The following is a 16,507-nucleotide window of genomic DNA, read 5'->3' as shown; positions in this document are numbered from 1 at the left end:
TCTTGTTCAATCATTCAAAGATGTGATTAAGCAAATAATCTATTACCAGTAATCTCCACAAGTGTAGGCTCCATCCTTGAACACATGAAAGCAATTGGTATCTCTAACTAATAATTGTTGTTCACACAAAATTTGATATGTGCTTTTGTCAAGATGTGGCAATTCCCACAAACCTGAGGGTTTTTCATCACCTGAAAAGAGTAGCTGGTTTAGTATTTGACAACCCAAATACTATGGCAACCCTTCCATTGTGCCCATGGAGCATATCTCGCTTCTCATCCTTCTCAATATAGTGCAGAACAAATTGCAAATTGGCAATATAACTTGCCTTAGCCATATATAATCCAGCAAGTATCAAACCTAATCAGATTGTTTGAAGAACTTACTCCCAGTGCCAAAAACATAGGCCCTGTTTTGTATTTCCATCCAACTACAACCAGGGTAGTTCTCCAGCTTTGATCAATTTGTGTGTAGAGGGCACCTGATGCATTTCTTGAAAGCTGCATATATATATATACTAAAGCATACTACCCATATCATCTGGATTCAATTACATGATCAACACGAAGACACATTCCACAATCTAGGTGTCTCCACTTGCTCAACAAGAACTAAGTAAAACACCCCCATATAGTTGAATCTAGCTTCAATGTCATTGAAAGGATGAACTCCTCTGTTTTAGCTTCAAACCCAAATCGGGAAATAAGATCAACTAAACAAGCAGTGCTCAATCTTAGGCTCAATTTTGTAGTCTATCTTCATCCAGTGAAAGTAATCAAGACCTTCTACCAAACTAGAATGGCTACATGCATGGATGATGACAACAAAGGGCAACATGGTAAGGAACAATACCAGCTGCTTCCATCTTCCCAAAAGCTCTCAAGGCTTTCTTGCCTTCACCATACATTCCATATTCAGAGACCATTGTTATCCATGTCACCATGTCTTTTGTCTTCATACGCTTGAATATTTAACTGAATTCTTTAAACTACCACATTACCAACTGAATATCTCACTCCAAACCCCAATTTCAAAATGCATCAGGTCCTCTGCACCTAAAGCATAGTAGTCAAACAATATCTAGGGCAATTGTTCCTTTGTTGCCTCATACTCCAGCCCATTTCTAATCTCCATTTTTCAGTTCACTATAACTCCATTACATCAAGCAAATTTCAAACCAAAACCTAAACCCTAATATTCTCAAAAAAAAAATTAACAAATATCACAACATAGGAGAAATCTTTAATCTCAAGACAAAATGATTGTCAAGTTCTAATCTCTTCTTGATGCCACTATTGCTGCAACAGCAGCATCTAAATGAACCTTTAGGTCATAAAGTAGAATGAATAAGAAATCAGATGATACATGTCATATTTCATATTAAGGTGTGTGTGCAAGTGGGAATCTTCAAATAGTTTGCAATTGGAATTACCACAAAAGGAGGGCTCTGCCACTCTTCTTCCCTGATGAAGAACCCCTTGCACCAGTAATCGTCAGAAACCCTTATCCCTAGTTGTTTTGAGTCTGCAACAAAAATTGCATTTCAACAACAAAATGGATTTTATATTTGATATTTTCTATGACAAAAATATAAGGCTATAACTAAAATCAGATTGAACACTCTTTTTTTTCTTTTTCTTTTTTTCCTTTCTAGTATTCAGTAGAGCATGGCCATGAATAGTAGTAATCGTGCATTTTAAAGAAATCAAGTCTGAGACAATGAAATAAACCATACATAGGATGGAAGAAGACACAAAATTGCGGGTCAAAAGATCCTATGATTCCCAAAGCAAGAAATGGATAATTGGGGAAAAAAACAAACAAACAAATAAACAAATATCATTGTCAATATGATTGCCAAGAACAGCTGACAAATTTCTATCCACAAGAAATATATGCAATGCCTTCATGGTAATGTAAAACGACACAAATTTTCAAACATTTGTGAGGAAAGAGTGAAATAGAGACACCAAAAGCCAATGAATCACAAGTGAAAAGTGACGCATTAGCTACCTAGAAAATCCAGAAAGGAAGAATAAGAGAACATGAATTCTAAAACCTTTAAAGCAAACCTACTGTGCTTTTCTAGATTGAGTTGCTTTTCCACTTAAATCAAAGCCCTCAATATTGGTTACCTCAAATCCTGGGAGTCCTTGCACTGTTCAGTTATAAAAATAAAAGAATATGAACAGGAAAAAAATGTAGAAATATCAATGTAAAACAAAAACTAAAAGCAGTTTCCAAAGAACTTTGCATCCTTTCCATTGCTCTCAGGATGGAGAAGTGACTTAATATAATCACCATTCCCAACAGTCACATCAATTCTTGATCTCCAAAGGAAGGACAAAGAGACAATTCCGTAAAACACTTGGAATTTAATGGAATTGGCATTTAGGGCACCAAATGGACAAGGTCCCATCAAAGATAATTGGACACAGGGTCCTTCTAGAAGGGAATTTGATAGGTAAAATGTATATTGATACTCGGAGCACTCTTGGAAATAAAAATAACATATTTAACCAACAGAAAGCTCTGTTTCTTCAGCCACAGATCTTCAGTCAATCACTCCCCTGATTTTTTTTCCCTGTTTTTACCTTCTAATGTTTTAAGCAAACAATCAAAACACATGCAAGAATGGATGCACCAACACTCTCCCAAAAATTGAGACAACGAAAGTAACATGCAAATAAACCAATAGTCCCCAATCAAGTGCTATTTAACCTTTCAATGACAAGCATCAATATTCAAGTGCGCAACCAATCCTTAGATAAGTATGAAATTATTTTAACACTTTCCTAAGCATAATTGGTAAAAATTCAACCAATCTTGTCAATGATCCAAACCATTACAACAGTTTAAAATTCACAATCATAGATAAACTAATCAAGATAACCAAATGAAGAAATAGTAAGAAAGAGATAATGACACAAGGATTTTATGTGGAAAATCTTTGAATTAATAAAAAAGCATGGGCTCACAAGTGATCAAAAAAATTCATTATGAAGAAAATAACAGAACACATAGTTTTACTAGCTCAAGTCTACCAATCCTCTTCTGAACTAGTTAACTAGTACCTCCAAACTTTAACTATACACCTTCACCAAGAACAGACTTAGAGTTACCACCAAGCTCAATCTTAGTGACTTCTTGATGCCCAATCAAGAAGAAAAGGATTTTATCTCCATCCAAAGACAACAATGAGACAAGGGTATGGTATGACAAGATTATCTACTCAAAAGAAAACTAAACTAAAACATGTTTATCTACTCAAAATAGGGGAGGATTTGCTTGGAAAACAAACACTGTCAATTTGATAAGGAGCTCAAAGGGGTGTCTTAATGACTGGTTTGTTTTCACAAACCCTAATTTGGAAATTCGGATTTAAATAGAAGGAACTATAGATCAATCCAATGGTTGTGATTCAACTAGAATATTTTCAAAGAATTTTTTATGTTGATTAATTGAACTTTGACCTAGATTGATAGATATATATCAAACTGTCCATCCTTAGTTCTTTAGACGAATCGATTAAACTTAAGGTTCAATTACAAATAAAGCAAAAAAGGACTAAGCTAAAAAATGACACCTTCTAACATCCTTGATCTTTTTATTACAAAAATTGACCACGATACCCACAATTTAAAAAAATAAATAAAATAAAAATTGATTCAATTTTGTCCATCTATAACGTCAAACCATTTACCATCATCTCTAATGACCTTTGAGCATAATTGACTTTGACCAAGCAATTAGTCCAAGGGAGGATTATGAAAGACCCGAACTAGAAGTATATATAGGAATTTCAACTAGGAATTGGCAATCCACCTAAAGCATGCATAGTTTTTATATTTAAATTAAACTAATTTTTCTATTTCTCTATAAAGTTTCTGATAGGTAAAAGGGGAAGCTTTGCACAAAAGAAGACTTAGTAGATTTGGCTAGATAAAAACACCCTGGCAGTTAATATCTTTGTCCCCAACTTTTTGTTGTATTTTTCTCTTGCTTTTTTTCTTTTATTTCGTTGGGTGCATACTAGACTACTTAAAAATTGTTGGTTTCACGCTTTCTCCAGCTCATGGTGGTAACATTAAAGTCAAGGAGATTATACTTATAAATCAAATTGGGCCATGGAAGAAAATAAGAAAATATATATATATGCAAACATGATGGAGAAATTGAGGTCCTTAAGGGTCATTAAGGACTAGATGCAGAAGTAGAAACTCTTGATTGGAACAACATAAAATATCATTACTAATTTACTACTGCATCCGTTCTTTGAAACAACTAAGGAAATACAATCTGATATTGCTCGTTTGTCATAGAAATTCTCTCTTTCTTTCTGTGGATTTAATGAGTTATGTTCTAAATATCTGGAAATCTTGGTTGGGTGTTCCTTTTACTTAATTTAATAATTATATATGCCCAAGCCAACAAAGAGTACAATTACAAGACAAAATCAGACATAGGGAACCAGTGAAATTGTAGACATAGGGACGATAGAAGGTGTACCCCTTCTTCTCATGTGCCTCTGTTGCATAGCTGTTAATACTGTATCAAGGTTGTCCATGATCTTAAGGTGAATCCAGAGAGAGCATTTCCGGAGTAGGTCATGCATGTTGGCAAGAGAGAGGAAAGCGTAGAAGACATATAGAAAGGGCCGCAATGCATCAGGCAACAATAGTGATGCCAATGAAGCCAATAAGAGGGAACCAGAAAACATCATGGCAGTGCGGAGGAGAGCAGCACAAATAGGAGAGAAATGAGAAGAATGGAAGGTGAAGTCGATTCCGAATGCCAAGACAAATGCTAGTAAGGTAGCAAAGGCCATCATGGTGGTTGCAGGGTGGGCTTCAAATACTGAGTTGGCCTCTTTCTGGAACTTCAAATCAATGAGGTCAAGGAGCGCTGGAACAAAGAAAGCAACAAGGGCGAGAATGGCGGTAAGATAAGTGGGCATGAAATCCGGTTGTTGTACATTGTTGATGAAAGCGGAAGACTCAATAAACATGAAATTTCGTTGTTCTTGCCAGTTCATTTCCACAATGTTGATGGTGATGTGGGGGATCGGTAGGGTTAGGTCAGGGATATTCATCTTTAATCTGTTCAAAAAAAAAAATCCTAAATTAGATAGGATTAGATAGGAATTAATTACCTTAATCGAGACATATATCTCACTTACTAAAGTAAATAAACAATCACGAAATTAAAGAAGAAATATATCTCATTTACTAAAGTAAATCAAACAATGCAAATAGAAATTTATTGGAGCCTTCAGCTGGACGTACCTGATCTCGACCTCTTGCCTCTTTCTCACAGACCAGATCTGTCGCTCTTATTTGCTTCGTTGCTTCATGTCTTGTGTGTCTGTCTATATGAAGTATACAGAGTGGGGAGGTCTATATATAGTATACAGAGTGGGGAGGCGTTTCTGCGCGATGTTAACGACAGCCGTCCAACGCGTTTTAAGTACGTAAGCCGGTCGACACGTCTTCTTCGCAATTTGGGGCAATTTGGGGCTTGACTAGAAGTCTAGAAGCAACTTAGGGCTTGACTAGAAGGTTCCGGAATTTTCTTCTTCGATACCGACGACAATTTTTAGGCCAATAAGGTGGACTTTTGATAAATGTACGGCTCATGGGGGAATTAATTTTTAAAATGCGGTAGATTGGAAAATAATTCCAATTCTACGGCACTTTTGTACACGTAGGAGTGAGACTAGAAAAACCATTAGTATTTTATATTTGAGAAGAAGCAAACCTTTCCCCAACCCATCAAAACCCATTTTCTTCTCTGCCTCAAAACCCATTTTCCCGCAAGCTCACCATGGAGTGGAGCTCCATGCATCAACACCGATAGGAAGAAGGTGAAGTGTAGATCCGAGACACCATTGCCCCCCATGTGTTTTCTGTAAGTTTTGTGGTTATGTTTGGTTGCTGAGAAACTGTGGAAAAGTTGAAAAAAATAAAGTTTTTTTTGTTTTACAATAAAACCTAGTAGACTGAAAATTATGAAGAAAGTTTTCATTTTTTTGTGTTTCCGCTTGTGATTCTGTTTGGTTGCTGAGAAAGTGTGGGAAAGTTGAAAATTTTGTGGTTCTGCTTGTGGGTTAGCTTCTTGTGATTTTGTTTGCTATGTATTAATATTTTAATTGTTGCATTGGCATTGTATTTGTTCCATCTCAAACCATGACCCAGTTATTGATTACCTGAGACAACCATTGGTTGTGATGTTGCCGTGGTGTTGGTTCATGTGATGATTTAGGAAACAAAAGAACACATTTTTGTTTTTGTGTTTTATGCCATTTGGAATTTTTTTTTTTTTTTTTAAAAAAAGAAATCTCAACTCTAACATATTGAATGAAGCATGAAATTCAGTTTTTTGAGACAATTTGATATGGTAATGATCAGATCCTATAGGAAAAATTTATGAAAATGAGAGAAAATAATGTTCAGAAAATTATGATAATTGTCCCTATTTTTTAAAAATATATTTATTAAATAACTAGGTTTATACTTAAATGATTAGCTCAAGTATAAATTCTTGTTAGGCCTAGTTGACACTTAATTTCTTATATTTTATTATTATTATTATTATTATTATTATTATTATTATTGTTATATTTTTTTTTATATTTGTTAAATAATTAGGCTTAGACCTGTCTTAAATTAACCCTTAAATTCCTAGTCCAAGTATAAATTCCTATTGGTCCTGATTGACACTTGAATTCTTATATTTTATTATTATTATTATTATGTTTTAAATATATTTATTAAATAACTAGGTTTAGACTTGTCGTAAATTAACACTAAAATTTGTAGCCAAGTATAAATTCTTGTTGGTCCTAGTTGACACTTAAATTCCTATATTATTTATTATTATTATTATTATTATTATTATTATTATTATTATGTTTTAAATATATTTATTAAATAACTAGGCTTAGACATGTCTTAAATTAAATTAACACTTAAATTCTTAGCTCAATTATAAATTCCTATTGGTCTTAATTGACACTTAAATTCTTATATTTTATTATTATTATTATTATTATTATTATTATTATTATTATTATTATGTTTTAAACATAGTTATTAAATAATTAGGCTTATACTTGTCTTAAATTAAGACTTAAATTCCTAGCCCAAGTGTAAATTCCTATTGGTCCTAATTGACTCTTAAATTCTTACATTTTATTATTATTATTATTATGTTTTAAATATATTTATTAAATAACTAGGCTTAGACCTTTCTTAAATTAAATTAAAACTTAAAATCCTAGCCCAAGTATAAATTCCTATTGGTCCTAATTGACACTTAAATTCTTACATTTTATTATTATTGTGATTATGTTTTAAATATATTTATTAAATAACTAGGCTTAGACCTTTCTTAAATTAAATTAAAACTTAAATTCCTAGCCCAAGTATAAATTCCTATTGGTCCTAATTGATACTTAAATTTTTACATTTTATTTTTATTGTGATTATGTTTAAAATATATTTATTAAATAACTAGGCTTAAACTTGTCTTAAATTAAATTAAAACTTTAATTCCTAGCCCAAGTATAAATTCCTATTAGACTACTCGACATGGAGACTACATTCGACGTTGGAGCTATAGGCGTGAGGATATTGCTAGAGGTGAGATGGCTATAGGTCCATTGGGGTATCATGATCCATGCATGGTGTGGTATCGCTCCATTACTATTTGGTTTCTTACTCGGACCGGGTCCTTCCATGAGCTACTGGTAATTCTCATGTCTTATCTTTTTATTAAAATTTATTTTATTTTTATAAGAATTTAATTTATCTCCTATTTGACTTACAAACTACCAGCGTATATAAGATATATGATATTGCATCTCCAGATGATTTGCACATTCACAGACTATGTACTACTGTATTAGAGGCCATACATGAGATAGATCTCTTAGATGCTTCGTTTAGTGTTGATGCTACTACATAGCTCCAGCCTTGATCAAGAGATGTACGACCTACAGGACGAGGGCCTCGTGGGAGGGAGATTAAGCACACACCAGTTGTTGCTCGAGCGCGACCATCGATTGACACTAGTCTACCACCTCACCAGCAGTTGATATCATCCATTGCTTGATTGGGAGGAGTATGGACTAGAGGGGGAGGGGCTCATAGGAGATGGACTAGGCATACATTTGTTTTTAGAGATGCACCATCAATTGACATAAGCCTGTTGCCTATTGAGGAGACTCCTATTACACTTGTGGAGGTGCCATCTATCCCACCTATAGTACCACTTTTTGCATCATCACCACTACCGATAGAGGCTACATTGGTTGATGAGGAGTTAGTTCATATAACAAATGATAATCAACGAGGACAAAAGAATGGTCGTGGTCGAGGACGTGGTAGGAGACATGGTCGTCGAGCTCATGGAGGGGTACATGTTAGCCCCATAAAGCCAATAGTGGAACATGCATATCATGGACGTCCACAATGAAAGAGAAAGCCTCCTTTGTGCGGTACACGTTGAGGATGTTACTACATATGACTTGTATTTTGGATATTGTTAGTATTTTGTATATTATTATTTTGGACAAATACTCAAGATGTATATTTATACTTGTTATATTTTGAATTAACTAACTTTTTATTAACGTAAGTTCTATAGTATTCTATCTACTTTGGATTTATTTTACACAAAATAGTATTGTTACTATTTTGGAAAGGTGCTGATTTAATTAACATTTGGTTTACTTGTTTTGATTGGTTTTGGATTGAATGTTAAAATATTGATTATAATGTATACAGATGATAAACTTTAAACATTTGGTTGTATAGAAGGTAATACTAATTAAGAGATTGAATTTTTTTTTTCTTTTGTGGAAAATGTCTCTTGAGACACTTTCAACATAAATTTGAATTTTCCACTATGTATGGAAATTGTGGAAAGTATCTCTTCAAGAGACACCTTTAGTATAATTAATTTTTTTTTTTTTTGAATTGTGGAAGGTGTCTCTTCAAGAGACACCTTTAGTATAATTCAATTTTTTTTGGGGAATTGTGGAAAGTGTCTCTTTAAGAGACACATTCGGCATAAATTCGAAATTTTTAATTATGTATGGAAATTGTGGAAAGTGTCTCTTGAAGAGACACTTTCAATATAAACCCAATTTTTTAAAAATTATGGAAGGTGTCTCTTCAAGAGACACCTTTAGTATAAATCCATTTTATAGGGAATTGTTTTGAAATTTTCAACTATGTATGAAAATTGTGGAAAGTGTACTTTCAGCAAAAACCCAATATATTTTTTTTAAATTATGGATTTAGTATAAATCCAATTTTTTGGGGATTGTAAGTGTCTTTCAAGAGACACCTTCAATATAAAATCAATATAAATTAAAATTTGTGAAATTGTGGAATCAAGACTTTAGTATATATTAGATTTTATGAAATTGTGGAAAGTGTCTTTTGAAAAAACACCTTCAGTATAAATTCAATTTTGTGGGAATTATAGAATGTGTCTTTTGAAGAGACACCCTCAATATAAAATCAAATTTAAGAGACACATAGTAGTGTAAATTAAAATTTGTGAAATTATGGAAGAGACACCTTCAGTATAAATCCAATTTTTTAGGAATAGTACAATGTTTCTTTTTAAGAGACTCCTTTAGTATATATTGGATTTTGTGGAATAGTAGAAGGTGTCTCTTGAAGACACACCTTGAATATACATCCAATTTTTTGGGAATTGTAGAAGGTGTCTTTTGAAGATTCAATATAAAATCAAATTTAAAAGACACATAATATAAATTAAAATTTGTGAAATAGTGGAAGGTGTCTCTTGAAAAGACACTTTTAGTATATATTGGAATTTGTGGAATTGTAGAAAATGTCTCTTCGAGAGACACCTTTAACATAAATTCAATTTTTTTGGAATTGTAGAAGGTGTCTCTTGAAAAGACACCTTTAGCTTAAAATCAAATTTATGAGAATGTAGTATAAATTCAAATTTGTCAAATTATGGAAGGTATCTCTTCAAGAGATACCTTTAATACATATTGGATTTTGTGAAATTGTGAAAAGTGTTTTTTCAAATGACACCTTTAATATAAATCCAATTTTCTGGAATTGTAGGTGTCTCTTGAGACACTTTAGTATATATAAGAATTTGTGGAATTGTGGAAAGTGTCTCTTCAAGTGACACCTTTTGTATAAATTAAAATTTTTGGAATTGTAAAAAGTGCTTCTTCAAGATACATATTTAGCTTAAAATCAAATTCATGAGACAAATTCAAGTTTGTCAAATTATGGAAGGTATCTCTTGAAGACACCTTTAATACATATTGGATTTTGTGGAATTATGGAAAGTTTCTTTTCAAGAGATACTTTTAGTATAAATCCAATTTTCTGGAATTATAGAAGGTGTTTCTTCAAGAGACACCTTTAACTTAAATTCAATTCTTTAAAATATATATCATGATCAAAAGACACCTTCCACATGGCAAAAACTGTTGTAGATCTATCAATATTTTTCTAACTACCATTTTGTAATAATTATTTTTTAAAATTGTTGTAAAAGTTAAAAAAGCCCCCAATAAGGTTAAGACATATGAGAGGGGAATTAAAACAAAGGGAAATCATGTAACTACATATCACCCAATAAAAATATGAAATTTTTATAACTTTGCTTTTATCTATTAAAATTTAATGTAAAATAGAAAAAAAAATTATCTGTTCATGCATTCCAATAATGCTTTTAAATTTGTTCCATAATTACTCTCAAAAGTAAAGGACAAATACACACCACTTTAACACCACTTGTTGACAAGTACATGTATCATTTAATTTTCTTATTTCTCTCACATAACTCTCTCACATCTCACTTACCACTTGCCATGTTCCCACTTTTTTATTTTTTTATTTATTTTTTTTCCTCTCTTGCCACCATAATCTATAGTCACCTATTATATTTTTTGTTGTTATTTTTTTCTTTATCCTTTGATATTCTTTTTAATATGCTCATGTATTTTCTCATAAAACTTTTTAAATTTTAATTTTTTTTCACTCTCTAATTTCTCCATATTTATTGATTTTAATTTTTTTTTTCTGACATACTAAACTTAAAATGATAATATATAATAAATAGTTAATGTAACAAATTAAATAAAAATATATATAAATAATAGACAAAAATGAAAATATTATCCCACAAATAATATACTTATGATTTTAAATATTAATTATAATAATACATTTCATAAATTAAGGTTTAAATTTAAAAATTCTATTTTATTATTTAGAGGTTTATGATATAAGATTTTTTATATAAATTCTAAACAAAAAATTTATTTATTTTGTAAATTCTATCACATGTAAAAGTAAAAATATCTTTGTAATAGTATTTTATTATTTATATTATTTTAATTTTAATTTTTATTTTAAATTTATCACATCAAAATCACAATAAGTGATGGTACTTTTATTTTTTTTTTCTTATGATTTTAATTTGATTGTGGATCTAACTTTTTGTTTGGTTAAAATCTTTAATTTTTAATTAAAATAAAATATAAAAGAAAGCATATTTTTAATTAAAAAAATGTATTTAACCTTTTATATTAATTTCATAAAGAATAGGTACATCCTTAAGAAAAATAAGTAAATTCATGCCTAGGGGAACCGGGACCCCTATCATCCTTATCATGGTCTATATATTCCTTAGGGACCATCAATAAGTGATTAGAGGTCCTGGCCCACTCTAGAACAAACTTTGGAACCCTAGCTACATCCATTCGTAGGGGAACCAAGACCCCTATCTTCATTCTCATGGTTCATATATTCCTTTAGGGACCCTCGAGAAGGAATTGAAGGTTGTTTCCCACCCTAGAGCGGACATTGGAACCTAAGGTACACCTTAAAGACAATTTAGTACATCTGATCCTTGGGCTACCAAGACCCTTATATCCCTTCCCATGGTCTATTTGATATTTTGGGAACTCTTGAGAAGTGAATGGAGGTCGTTCCATATCTCGGAATGGACTTTGGAACCCTAGGTACATCCTTAAGAAAATTTGGTACATCCAATTGTTAGGCTACTAGGACCCCTATCTCCCTTCCTAATGTCCATTTGTTCATTTAGGGACCCTTGAGAAGTGATTGAAGGTTATTCCTCACCCCAAAACAAACTTTTGACCTCAAGGTACATCTTTAAGTAAATTTGGTATATCCGATCCTCGGGCTATCGAAACTCCTATATCCTTTCTCATGGTCCGTTTAATCATTTGGGGACCCTTTAAAAGTGATTGCAAGTCGTTCCCCATCTCGCAATGGACCTTGGAACCCTAGGTACATTCTTAAGAAATTTTGGTACATCCAATCCTCAGACTACCGGGACTCCTATCTCCCTTCCCAAGGTCTATTTGTTTCTTTAGGGGCCCTTGGGAAGTGATCGGAGGTCGTTCCTCACCTCAAAACGGATTTTGGAACCTTAGGTATATCTTTAAAAAAAATTGGTATATCCTATCCTCGGGCTATTGGGACCCCTATATCCCTTCTCATGGTCCATTTGATTGTTTAAGGACCCTTGGGAAGTGGTAGCAAGTTGTTCCTCATCTCGAAATCGACTTTGGAACCCTAGGTACATCCTTAAGTAAATTTGGTAAATCTTTAAGAAAATTTGATACGTCCTTAAGAAAATTTGGTACATCCAATTCTCAGCCTACCAAGACTCCTATCTCCCTTCCCAAGGTCCATTTGTTCATTTAGGGACCCTAAGGAAGTGATCGGAGGTCATTCCTCACTTCGGAATGGATTTTGGAACCCTAGGTACATCTTTAAGAGAATTTGGTATATCTAATCTTTGAGCTACCGAACCCCTATATCCCTTCTCATGGTCCATTTGATCATTTGGGGACCCTTTAGAAGTGATTGCAAGTTATTCCTCATCTCGGAATGGACTTTGGAACCCTAGGTACATCCAATCATCTGGCTATTTGAGACCCCTATCTCCATTCCCACGGTCCGTTTGTTCATTTGGGGCCCTTAGGAAATGATTGGAGGTCATTTCCCACCCAAGAATGGACATTAGAACCTTAGGTACATCCTTAAAAAAATTTGATACATCATTAAGAAAATTTGGTACATCCTTAAGCAAATTTGATACTTCCAATCCTTGGGCTAACAGGACACTTATCCCCTTCCCATGGTCCATTTATTCATTTAGAGACACTCGGGAAGTGATCGAAGGTTGTTCCCCATCTCAAAATGGACTTTGGTACCCTTGGTACATTCTTTACAAAATTTGGTACATCTTTTATAAAATTTGATACATCTTTCACAAAATTTGATACATCCTTAAAAAAATTTGGTACATTCAATCCTTGAGCTACTAGGACCCCTATCTTATTACCCATGGTTCATTTATTTCTTTAGGGATCTTTGAGAAGTGATTGGAGGTTGTTCCTTACTTCAAAAAGGACTTTGGAACCCTAGGTACATTCTTAAGGAAATTTGGTACATCTTTAAGAAATTTTGGTACATCCAATCATCGGGCTACCAAGACCCCTATCTATCTTCCCATGGTCCTTATTATCCTTTAAGGACCCTCAGGTAGTGATTGGAAGTTATTCCTGACCTTGGAACGGACATTGGCACCCTTGGTACATTCTTTACAAAATTTAGTATATCCTTCACAAAATTTGATATATCCTTGGTACATTCAATCCTTAAGCTATTGAGACCCCTATCTTATTACCCATGGTTCATTTATTTCTTTAGGGATCTTTGGGAAGTGATTGGAGGTCATTCCCTACTTTGAAACGGACTTTGGAACCCTAGGTACATCTTTAAGGAAATTTGATACATCTTTAAGAAAATTCGGTACATCCAATCTTCGGGCTACCGAGACCCTATCTATCTTCCCATGGTCCATATTATCCTTTGAGGATCATCAGGTAGTGATTGGAGGTCGTTCCCTATTTCGAAACAAACTTTGGCACCTTTGGCACATCCTTTACAAAATTTCGTACATCCTTCACAAAATTTGGTACATCCAATCCTTGAGTTACTATGACCCCTATCTTATTACCTATGGTTCGTTTATTCCTTTAGGGATCTTTGGAAGTGATTGGAGGTCGTTTCCTACTTTAAAATGGACTTTGGAACCCTAGGTACATCCTTAAGAAAATTTGATACATCAAATCCTTGAGCTAATAGGACACCTATCTCCTTTTCCATGGTCCATTTATTCATTTGGAGACCCTCAGGAAATGACTGAAGGTCGTTCCCCACCTCAAAACGGACTTTGGCACCCTTGGTACATCATTTACAAAAAATTGGTACACCATTTAGAAAATTTGGTACATCTTTCACAAAATTTGGTGCATCCTTAAAAAAATTAGTACATCCAATTCTTGAGCTATCGGGACCCCTATCTTATTATCTATGGTCCGTTTATTCTTTTAGGGATCTTTGGCAAGTAATTAGAGGTCATTCCTTACTCCGAAACAGACTTTGGAACCCTAAGTACATCATTAGGAAAATTTGGTACATCCAATCCTCAAGCTACTAGGACACCTATCTTTCTTCACATGGTTCATTTGTTTTTTTGGGGACCCTTGGGAAGTGATTGGAGGTCATTCCCTACCCTAGAATGGACTTTCTAGCCGTAGGTATATTCTTATGAAAAATTGATACATCCTTAAAAAAATTTGGTATATTCAATCATCAGGCTACCGAAACCCCTATTTCCTTTCCCATGGTCCATTTATTCATTTACGGACTATCAGGAAGTTATTAGAGGTCGTTTTTCGCATTTGAAACAAACTTTGGAACTCTAGGTAAATCTTTAATAAAATTTTGTACATCCTTAAGAAAATTTAGTACATCCAATCCTCAAGCTACTAGAACCCTTATCTTCCTTCCCATGGTTCATTTATTCTTTTGATAACTTCTCGAGAAGTGATTGGAGGTCGTTCACTGCCTTTGAAATGAAGTTTGGGACCTTAGGAAAATTCTTAAGAAAATTTAGTACATCCAATCCTCGAGCTATTGGAACCCTTATCTCCATTCCCATGGTCCATTTGTTTCTTTTGGGACACTTAGGAAGTGATTGGAGGTTGTTCGCTACCCTACAGACTTTGGAACCTTAGGTACATCTTTAAGATATTTTGGTATTTATATGGTTATGTAATAGTTTGATGTTGTTGATCCAAATGAGGTGGTTGAGTCATATTTTATAATCATCAAAGGAAAACAAATTGTGTTTATTCATGACCAGATGAAAATGAATACTAAATGGAATTATTATCACCTTTAATGGTATTATACTATGAATTATTTGAATAGTTTTCTTCAAAAATGGATTATAATTGAATTGAAAAAGGAAGGAATAAGTTGTAGTAAAGAAGGGTTGAATCGTGTGAGCATTATGGAAGAAAGAGGTCAACCCTTATATGAAAAAAGGGATTGTTAACCAGTGGGCATAATAGTGGTCAACTTTTTCATGTAGGGGCTGACCATTTTTATCTTGACCCTTAGTCATAATATTATTTTTGTTTGAAGTGGTCAATCGCTAAAATAAGGGTCGACCCTTTAGTTCATAGGCAAGCCTTGGAATGTGGACGTTATAACCTTAAAACGTGAATAGTGAGGAAAATAGCGGTCAACCCATGTATTCAGAGGTGGAACTTGAACTTATATTACATATCAAATAAGTACCCAACAAATAAATAAATAAAAGTAAATGTATTGTGTGATGTTTGGTATAGACAATACATTTCAATATTTAGCACATTAATGTCATACTATAAAGTGTTAATGAAATAGACTTGGATTTTTCATAATCTAAACGAGGCATTAATATATGATGACTATAAGTGTGATCGTGACAATTGTTATAAATAATTAGTTTTGATTGGGTTATTTACAAATATATATTTAAGAAATTAAATACCTAATAGGGTCTTGGTGGGAGACTAAAACAGTTTATGCTTATTTTGTAAATGATGTAAGTATTTTTGTAATAATATATGTATTATGTGTGTGTGTGTGTGTGTGTTTATATATATATAAAAAAAGTAAAATTAAGGATGTTCATCTATTCCTCATAAGGATGTACCTAGGGTCCTCAAACGATCAAATGGACCATGAGAAAGGATATAGGGGTTCCAATAGAATGAGAATCGAATATATCAAATTGTCTTTAGGATGTACCTTGGGTTCCAATGTCCGTTCCAAGGTGGGAAACAACCTCTAATTCCTTCTCAATGGTCCCCAAATGAATATATGAACCATGAAAATGGAGATACGGGTCTTGGTTCCCCTAAGAATGGATGAACCTAGGGTTTCAAAGTTCGTTCTGGGATGGGCGAGGACCTCCAATTACTTATCAAGGGTCCCAAAAGAATATATGGACCATAATAAGGATGATAGGAGTCCTGGTTCCCCTAGGCATGAATTTACCTATTTTTATTAAGGATGTATTTATTCTTTATGAAATTAATATAAAAGGTTAAATACAATTTTTTATGAAA

General features: G+C 33.2%; 1 protein-coding gene across 2 annotated transcripts; it reads right to left on the bottom strand.

Annotated features, from left to right (window-relative positions):
* Positions 1–1,231: 1,231 nt before the first annotated feature.
* Positions 1,232–5,556, bottom strand: LOC100260757 (uncharacterized). 2 transcript variants are annotated; one of them, XM_010662859.3, is made up of 4 exons: positions 5,286–5,425; positions 4,510–5,099; positions 1,433–1,524; positions 1,232–1,323 (listed from the first exon to the last, which is right to left on the bottom strand). In XM_010662859.3, exons 2-4 carry the CDS (start codon positions 5,090–5,092, stop codon positions 1,273–1,275), a joined length of 726 nt encoding a protein of 241 aa, XP_010661161.1. In that variant the 5' UTR covers positions 5,093–5,099; positions 5,286–5,425; the 3' UTR covers positions 1,232–1,272. The 2 variants fall into 2 exon arrangements, with proteins under 2 accessions (XP_010661161.1, XP_002266240.2); XM_002266204.4 differs by having other exon boundaries at positions 1,232–1,524; positions 5,286–5,556.
* Between the last annotated feature and the right edge of the window lie 10,951 nt (positions 5,557–16,507).

This window comes from Vitis vinifera, chromosome 15 (assembly GCF_030704535.1).
Source record: "Vitis vinifera cultivar Pinot Noir 40024 chromosome 15, ASM3070453v1".
Lineage (NCBI taxonomy): Eukaryota > Viridiplantae > Streptophyta > Magnoliopsida > Vitales > Vitaceae > Vitis > Vitis vinifera.
This window is presented reverse-complemented; position numbering and strand designations above follow the sequence as displayed.

What these genes read in the sequence shown, in the direction of transcription:
- LOC100260757 (XM_002266204.4), bottom strand. Translation starts at nt 5,092, where the DNA reads ATGAATATCCCTGACCTAACCCTACCGATCCCCCACATCACCATCAAC. An exon ending in GAGGCACATGAGAAGAAGGG is followed by an intron (nt 1,525 to 4,509) that starts GTACACCTTCTA and finishes TTTTTGTTGCAG; the next exon opens with ACTCAAAACAACTAGGGATA.